Source organism: Otolemur garnettii, unplaced genomic scaffold (genome assembly GCF_000181295.1).
Source record: "Otolemur garnettii isolate 467f Iridium unplaced genomic scaffold, OtoGar3 scaffold00010, whole genome shotgun sequence".
Classification (NCBI taxonomy): domain Eukaryota; kingdom Metazoa; phylum Chordata; class Mammalia; order Primates; family Galagidae; genus Otolemur; species Otolemur garnettii.
The window spans coordinates 38568127-38577244 of record NW_003852405.1 but is presented as its reverse complement, the minus strand read 5'-3'; the positions used below and the strand labels follow the sequence as shown (position 1 = coordinate 38577244).

Here is a 9118-nt window from a genome sequence, read left to right as displayed (position 1 = left end):
GTTGTTGCTGAGTTCAACTTTTATTCCATGATGGTCCAAGAAGATGGATGGAATAATTTCTATTCCTTTAAATTTGCTCAGGTAAGATTTGTGGCCTAGGATGTGGTCAATTTTGGAGTATGTTCCATGTATTGATGAAAAAAATGGGTATTCAGTTTTATTACAATGAAATGTTCTGTAAATGTCTGATAAGTCCAGAAGTTGAATAGTTAAATTTAAATCTAAGATTTCTTTGCTAAGCTTCTTATTGGAGGATCTATCCAACACTGCCATTGGAGTGTTAAAATCTCTGACTATGATGGCGCCTGAGAAATCAAGTTGCCCATGCCAGTTAGAGTCTGTTTTATAAATTGAGGTGCATTCTGGTTGGGTGCATAGATATTGATAATTGAGATCTCATCGTATTGAGTATTGCCCTAAACAAATATAAAGTGGTCTTCTTTATCCTTGGATACTTTTGTTGGTTTAAACCCTATTGTATCTGTGAATAAAATTGCAACACCTGCTTTTTTCTGCTTTCCATTAGCCTGGAATATAGATGACCATCCCTTCACGCTGAGTCTATATTTGTCTTTTAAGTTAAGATGAGATTCTTGTATACAACAGATGTCTGGTCTAAGTTTCTGTATCCAATCAGCCAATCTGTGCCTTTTTAGAGGACAATTTAAGCCATTCACATTGATTGAAATTATTGATAAGCCTAATAAAATTTTAGGTATCGAGGAGTTGTTCAAAAGTCCAGTGGACGTTTTTAATCCTTTCGCCACTGTAGAAGTTGAAGTTTGATCAATAGTTTCTGAGTTGGTTTACTTTTGTGGTGGAGGATTGCACTGGTCATTATGGAGAATAGGTCTGAGAATATCCTGGAAAGCTGGTTTAGTTACGGCAAATTTCTTCAATGCATGGATGTCATTAAAGTATTTAATTTCTCCATCATAAATGAAACTCAGTTTAGCTGGATACAGGATCCTGGACTGAAAGTTATTTTGTTTTAAGAGATTAAATGTTGATGACCACTCTCTTCTTGCCTGAAAGGTTTCGGCAGAGAGAGCTGCAGTTATTCTAATATTCTTCCCCTTGTAGGTTATGGTTTTCTTACATCTCACTTCTTTCAGGGTTTTCTCTTTCATATTAACTTTAGTGAAGTTAATTATGATGTGTCTGGGGGATGTCTTATTCAGGTTGAATCATGCTGGGGTTCTGAAGCTGTCTGAAATCTGAATTTCCAGATCTCTTGACATATCTGGAAAGTTCTCTTCCATAATTTCATACAGAAGAGCCTCTGTGTTTTGCGAAGCAACTTCGTCGCCTTCAGGGATTCCTATGAGGCAAATATTAGTTTTCTTCGAATTATTCCAGAGCTCTCTGAGAGAATAATCCATTTTTGCTTTCCATTTCTGATTCTCCTTGGACGTTTGGACATATTCAGAAGCTTTGTCTTCTACATCTGAGATCCTTTCTTCTGCCTCCTTCACTCTGTTACCAAGAGATTCTACCATATTTTTCAGATCTTTGAGGACTGCAATCTTTTGTCTTAATGTTTCAAAATCTTTGGTGGTTTTGTCTTTGAATTCGTTGAATTCTTGAGTGAACTTTTGGAATGCTCCTTTAATTTCTATTTCTATCTTTGCCTCTATTCTATTAATCTTATTTGCAATCCAAATTCTGAATTCAATTTCTGACATCTCAGCTATCTGTTTATATAGGAGATCTTCAGTTTCTTCTGCCACATCCTTTCTGGGGGGGGGGGTTGACTACTCTGGTTATTCATATTACCAGCCACATCCTTTCTTGCTGGGGGGTTGATCTACTCTGGTTATTCTTATTGTCAAAGCTTTTTCGCTGATTCTGCCCCATGATTGTTTTACCCCATTTGGCTTTTCCCCTTGAGGTTTGTCAAGGACCCATATGGTGTTACGTCCTGAGAGACTGGGGACCTGCTTGGTGTGATGGGGCTAAGTGGCTCTGTCTTATTTTCAGCTAGTCTCTGTCCTACCCTAGTGATTCAGTTTCTCTTGGTTGAAGTCTCTGCTGTGGAAAAATACCAGCAATTAAATCACCCTGCCCCCCATAAACAACAATTGGGCAAGGAAAATCAAACCTTCCCTCAACCATACACCCAAGGTGTCCCTTTGAATAGTCCCTGGGTGGTCTTACCGGTTTAAGGGGTCCAAATCAGTTGTCCCAGTCAGCACCCATTTCAGGTGGAAAAGTTCAAATATTTCTGGCAGTTAGATAAGAGGGGTCCACTCACAGCTCGGATATAACTTGCTCCAGTGCTCCATGAAGGCAAACGGACCCACCCAGCAGAAGGGTTAGTCTGTGAAGATTAATACCTCCTTTCCCACCTTGCACCTGCTCACTCATAATCCCCCAGGTCTGTGACCCTATTCACTCCAGTAGGCAACCGCTCCCAGGGTTTACAGGTTTATGACTGCCAAAATCAGCCAGAAATCTGAGTTTGGCAAGGGGGCCTTGTGTGTTTAAATTAGGCTTCTGTCCAGCTAGATTCCTCTGCAGGTCAGAGGCTGCATTCAGCTCTGGGCAGCAGACAAATAGCAGTTTACACTCAGGTGTCAATTCCAGCCTCTGCCTGTCCTCTGCCTTTGTCTCAGCTGTATCACCCTGAGGGCTGGTGCTAATGGTCTCTTTACTTATGGCGTTCAGAGAGACAGGGCTGGAATGGCATCAGTTCACAGCGCAGAATGCCACTGTTGCTGTATTAGCTTCCTCCCAGCCAACTCTCTTCTCCTCACGCCTCTGCCACAGTCAACACAGAGCAGTACCAGCCCTTTCTCCCTCCACTTTTCTCAAGGAGATGCCCAAGAATCTGGACCCCATAGGTAACAAACCTCCAGACCTCAGAGTGGTTGGGTGGGGACTCCTCAGGGTTCAATGTTGCAGGTGGGGAATATATACAGTTTTATACAGTTTTACAATTTTATGCCTAGCAGTAGGGTGCTGTGGCATGCCAGCAGGGGTAGGAGATCCAGTTTTTAGGGAGTCTATCCCGTGAAATGGAGTGGGAGAAAGTTTGAACTCTGCTCACTTGTTTGCATGGAGTAAACTGTGAGCCCTTGTTGTGGGGGAGGGGACTCCCATCCACTTGGTGGTGGATTTTGTACCTTTTGGTTGTATTTTGGGGGTCGCAGCTTGCCTCAGGAAAGTTGAACTGCGCTCTTCAATCTCTCTCAACTCTGCTCCAAACTGTCAGCTCCCTTGCTAAACTTCTGTCCTTTAAGCCTCCTTCTGGACGGGAGCTTCTATAAAAAGCTGGCTGCAGTCTGCCATCTTGGCTCCGCCTAATATACTTGTTCTAAGTGAAAAGTTGCTTGTTCTCATGAGCTAGGAACTTAAATTGGAAAACAGGCAATATCCATATCACATTTGATGTTTAGGCATCCATTCACCACATTTCTGAAAAACATCCCTAAGTAATGTTTTGTTTATAGAGTATTTAGAATCACAGAGTTCAGAAAGTTTATAGAAAAAGTAATTGGAAATGCAGTTATTGAAGAGACCACTTTTATAATTCCCTTTTAATACTTTGTAACAACATTTGCTCTCCCATTAGGATATCGTAATATTAGCAGAGGAAGGAAAATTTCAGGTAAAAAGTATTTCAAGAATTATTCCCCTCCCCCTTTGAAAATAGCCACATTCTGTGTAAAAACTAATCATAATTTTGGTGCATTTAGTTTCTCCTAATAATAAGAAAATAAAGGTGATTTTACTAAAATTTGGCATGCAAGTTCAAGGAAAGTGTGTATTGCAGAATGAGAAAATTTACAGGTATGATGCTTTGCTTAGAATTCTTTTTTAATGTTATTTATGAAAGACAGATGTCTTAAAACTATATTTTTATTTTTGTAATATACACAGGATGCACGTTTTCATTTATTATTGAAAAATAATTTGGAAATAATTTTTTTGGTGATTTGTATTCATTAGTGATGGAATCAGTATGCTGAATTCATTCATTAGAAATGCATGTCAGAATTTGCAAATCAGTCAAATATCTTGTGACAATGTATTGTTATCTGAACACGCCACTGTAATACAATGATTTTTAAAAGCAATTTTGCAAACTACTTATTCTCTGATTTTTATTTGTATTTCAGACCAATTAAAGCAGTCTCATTTAGTGATTACTACAAGACATGGTCTGCAATAGCTACATCAAAAGCCACAGAATACTACAGAACTCCATGTAAGGTGATCTAGACTTACCCTGTGTTCTTTTGGATATATTAATCTGTTAATCATTCTCAGCTTGTCTGGCTGTCAAAAACTGATTGACACACCCTACATGAGGGTGATGAACTTCTCTATTGGCTCTATATACTATTCATTCAACAACTGTTAATTTGGTTCCTCTTCTGTATAGAGCCCTGGACTGAAGTTTAATTAAAAGCTAGAAGGAAAGATAGGCTTTGGAGGAATAAAAGACAAAGTTCTCAATCTTAACAGATTTTCTTTTCTCCCTTCACCCCAGAAAGAAGGCTTCACAGCAGGAGGAATCTTTTAAATTCTTGAAGCCATAGGAAGTTAGCAAACAAACACAAAACCTAGGGCAGTTCTATTAAATCAATCAAAAATAAAAAATTATCTGCAACCATCATACATTAGGACCTAAAAAGATGGGATGGAGAGGTGGACAACATTACAGTTCCACTTAATTGCATCTTTAAAGTATTATTTCATTGTTTGGATCAAAGTAGGTTATCGAGTCTGCAAACATCTAGTGAAATATGACTTCACCTTCCTACTAAAATGGTGCATTCTAAAGTTAGCCACCAGTGACTTCTTAATTCTCAGATTCCATGATTGTGTTTTAATCCTTTTCTTACTTGAGCTTTTGTCGACTGTGCTGTCCTTGATTTACATTACACCGTACATCCATGGTCTTCCTTTTCACTTCCTAAGCATACCTCTGCCTGTTTCTTTAGCAATGATTTTTTTTTTTTTTGTATCTTTGGTGGAAATGGATCTTGCTATATTTCACAGGCTAGTCTCAAAATCATGAGCTCAAGTGATCTTCTTGCCTAGGCCTCCTAGAGTGTTAGAATTACAAGTGTCTGTCAATATACTTGGCCCATCAATAAATTCTTCATTCAATCTCCTCTACTCACTCTCTCTGCAAGACCTCATCCACTGCCATGGTTTTCATTGGCCAACATGCCAGTGATTCTCTAGCCAGACCCCTCTTCTGAATTCTACATGCATATTTACAACTGGGCATTGAACATCTGACCTACAAGTATTACAGGTGTCTCATGTTTAAGGTGTCCCTAAGTGAATTCACTATCTTATCCCCAAATCTAACCTTCCTCCTTTATTCCTCTCTTGGTTAGTGGTAGATCACCATTTTCACACTGTTTTGCCTAAGCCAGAGTCTTACAAATTTCCTAGACTTCTTTATCACTCTCATTAAACCTTACTGATTTTGTCTCCTGAAACTTGAAAGCTTCCATTCTCCTCCCCCATGACCACTGTCTTAGTTTGCAGCCCTATTATAATTTTTAAAGTTGAGTCAAATTGTCCTCCAGACAATAGAGGAAACAAAATCAAAGGCTATATTATATCTCCTGCATGAAAAAACTTGTGATCAAGTTTCATCTCATCATTGTGATAATCTCCTAACTAACACCAAAAACACTATCTAGTTTTAAGGCACAATACTTCTTAAGAAATCACATGTTTTTTCAGGAGGTTGGTTATTAATTACTTTGTGATTATATATTACCATCCTCACTCTCTCTTAGGATAGTCGTTAAAAAGGATTCAAGGTGCTTTAACACGTGCAGTTTTTAGCAACTCTGTCAGTACAAAGAATTTTATTATCTTTGATACCAGGGTACATGAATGTTTATTTCACTTCAAAGATTTGTGGTTGGGTGCTGCTTAGTCAATTCAGCACACATCTACTGTGTGTGCCGAGCATGTATGCGGCACAGAGCAGCTCAGATCGATCCTAGAGGCAACAACCCCAATCACACAAACACTGTTTTGAGAGAGAGTAATTGGTACATTCTGGGAAAAAAATGACTTAGAGTGAAACTCCTTCAACAAAAAAACAAAAAAATTCTTACAGGATGGTGCTTTATAGGATGGCATATAAATATATAGGGTCACTTGGGAAATCCAAACTGCTAGAGAAAAAAAAATGGTAGTATCACACCTATAACCCTAGTACTCTGGGAGGCTGAGGCAGGAGGATTACTTTAGCTCAGGAGTTCTAAACTAGCATGAGCAAGAACAAGACCCCATCTTTACTTTAAAAATAAAAGAAAATGCTCGGTGCCCATAGCACAGTGGTTACAGCACCAGCCACATAAACTGAGACTGACAGGTTTGAAACCAACCCAGGCCAGCTAAACAAAAATGAAAAATGCAACAAAAAATAGCTGGGCATTGTGGTGGGCACCTGTAGTTCCAGTTACTTGGGAGGCTGAGACAAGAGAATCACTTAAGCATGAGAGTTTGAGGTTGCTATGAGCTGTGATGCCACGGCACTGTATGGATGGCAACATAGTGAGACCCTGTATACAAAAAAAGAAGAAAGAAAGGAAAAAGAAAAAAAATGTATATATGTGTTTATGTATAAATTAGCCAGGCATTATGGTGGGCGCCTGTAGTCCGAGCTACTTATGAAGCTGAGGCAGGAGGATCACTTGAATCCAGGAGTTTGAGGCTGCTATGATCTAGGCTGATACCATATCACTTTAGCCTGGGTGACAGAGTGAGACTCTATCTTAAAAAAAAAAGAAAGAAAGAAAGAAAAGAAAAATGAAAGAAATAGTGAGGCTCCACTGACCACAGTTTCTTCTTCAAAAGAGTTTGACCCCAAAATGTCTAATTTTGTTGTTTCCACATCTGTCACTAGCCTAGTGCATAATTCATCCTTGTTTATAAAGGCAATAGCTGGTAATTGGTATCTCTAGCCCAGAAGGATTTCTGAGACTGTGAATCTAATACCTCATGCAAGATTTCACCATCACCCTGTGCCTTCTTCCGTAGGGAATTGTTATAAGCATGTTTCAAGAGCTTTTCTTGAATAATAACCAGCACTTACTTAGAAAAGTTAATGTAAACTTTAAATGTGCTACTGGCTATTCTATCTTTTGATAGTTCAGCTTAATGAGATCCGACACTATCTTTTTTAATGGCCTAATCTCCTAGAAATAATAAAGATGAAGCTTTTAGATTATAAGGTGCTTCTAGCTTCTAGAGAGCTTCGACCTGGTTGAATAGATCAAGATTGTTAAATCAGAAAAAGAGTAAGAAAGAGGAAAATAGATAGAGCATACTATGTGTCTGGACTTATGACCTAGCTTCATAGTATTTCCTGTAAAAATTATCAATACCTTAAGCATAGTAGGTTTTCAGTAAGGTTTGTGTGAATTTACATGCAGGCCTAAGGCTTATAAATTAGCCAAAAACATATGACCCAGTAGTGGTGTAATTTCCAGAAGACATTAATGCAGATCAGAGCTGAATTGCTAGTATACTGCACAGATCAAGGGAGGTAGTAATCCCATTTGTGTTTGTGCTTCAAACTAAATTAAGATCCTGACCTAGTTTGGACACAAACTTTAATAGGAACATTAACACAATTCACCACCAGAATGTAAAGATGGTTGTCTCTAGAAAATCATATCCTAAGAAAAAGTTGAAAGAACTGAGGCTTCCCTGTGAGCTATCCTTCTAATATTAGAGGGCTCTTCTCAAGGGGAGGGATGAACTTAGTATTGCACCAGAGGTCAGAACTAGGACCAGTGGAAACTGCAGCACTCAGATTAAGAGAGGATGCTGTGACCTTTGCCTGAAAATGGAATGGGTCATCTCCCAACAACAAACTGGTGCGTTTTCTGTGGTTGGCAAGGGATCCATTCAGAGCCTGGATAGTGTTGGTTATAGATTCTTGCTTTATGAAAGATCAAGCAAGGTTGGTAATATCACTTTCAACTCCAAAATTTTGTTTTTCTACTTGAAGTGCTGAATCAGAATTTTGTTAAACTATGTCTCTGGTTTTTACTGTGTTATTCTAATACTTCCTTTATTACTATTGTTGTAAAACAAAATTTTAGTAAAAATATTAGTTTAAAAACCTGTTGGCATTTATTGGTAATTCACGAATCAATTAGCATCCCATCTAAAAAAATACATTTGTGTTCTTCTGAGCATTGCAGAACTGTTGGTTTTTATAAGGTAGCTGGAGGAGGAACAAGGAAACAGAATAATACAAAAGGTGGATTGGTCAATAAAACACTTCAGGTTTCTTTCTTTGCAAGGGTTAAAGCAGAGGAGACTTCCTTATCAGGCCAGTTCTAGTTAATTGGGGCCCTTCTAGATTGGTTGCTGTGTCATCTTTGGAAAAACAACTAGTCTGTTTGGGGAAATTTCTGCTTCTGTAATGTTCCAGTTTGAGTGCAGTGTTCAGTACACTGGGGCTAGTGTAGAAGCTCAGTCCAAACCAATGGTCTCTCATAAACTTTAATACTATGAATGATATATTAATAAATGTCATTGTAATAAATAAAATGTCCAAGTCACAACCTTCTTATTTCAAACACTATGCAACATTACAAAGTTCTAATAAAAGGAAAAAATTGGGGAAGTTTCTGAGCATTATAGCATGACTTGAATTATATAGTGTATGTTATTGCCACATGTCAACTTAATAAAAAGTGAATTATTTTCAACTTTTAACTATTTTTAAGGAATACATGCACAGCTCCTTTTTAAAATACTCTTATTTCAGTGCTTGAAGACCCAAATTTTGCTGGACAGTATTATCAATGGAAGAAAGTGGATCTGCAATGTCCTAAAGAATGGAATTTAAAGTAAGAAATGTTAAGTGTCTTGAATGCATTATACCATTAATTTGTCCACTTTCTACTATCCAATTGAACCATCAGAATAAACCCTTGAAAACAGCAAGTCATGCCCTATTCTAAGCATAAGAACAGGAATAAGAAAGTATCATTTTTTCCTTTCATGTGAACATAGGTGGAAAATATCTTTGCTACCCATTGGCTGCCAAAGACAGATAGGACATGAGTCACAGTGAAGAAATCTCACAACAACTTCCCCAGTAATTCTTTTACTCCCATTT

The 9118-nt window shown here is 38.1% G+C and overlaps 1 protein-coding gene across 1 annotated transcript in view; it reads left to right on the top strand.

Annotated features, from left to right (window-relative positions):
• UBE2U (ubiquitin conjugating enzyme E2 U (putative)) overlaps positions 1-8850 on the top strand; it is a 30913-nt gene extending 22063 nt beyond the window's left edge. Inside the window, exons 7-8 of the mRNA XM_012801681.1 lie at positions 4122-4210; positions 8765-8850. Of these exons, the coding sequence (XP_012657135.1) occupies positions 4122-4210; positions 8765-8850 (175 nt within the window). The remainder of the gene's footprint in view (positions 1-4121; positions 4211-8764) is intronic.
• The last annotated feature ends 268 nt before the right edge of the window (positions 8851-9118 follow it).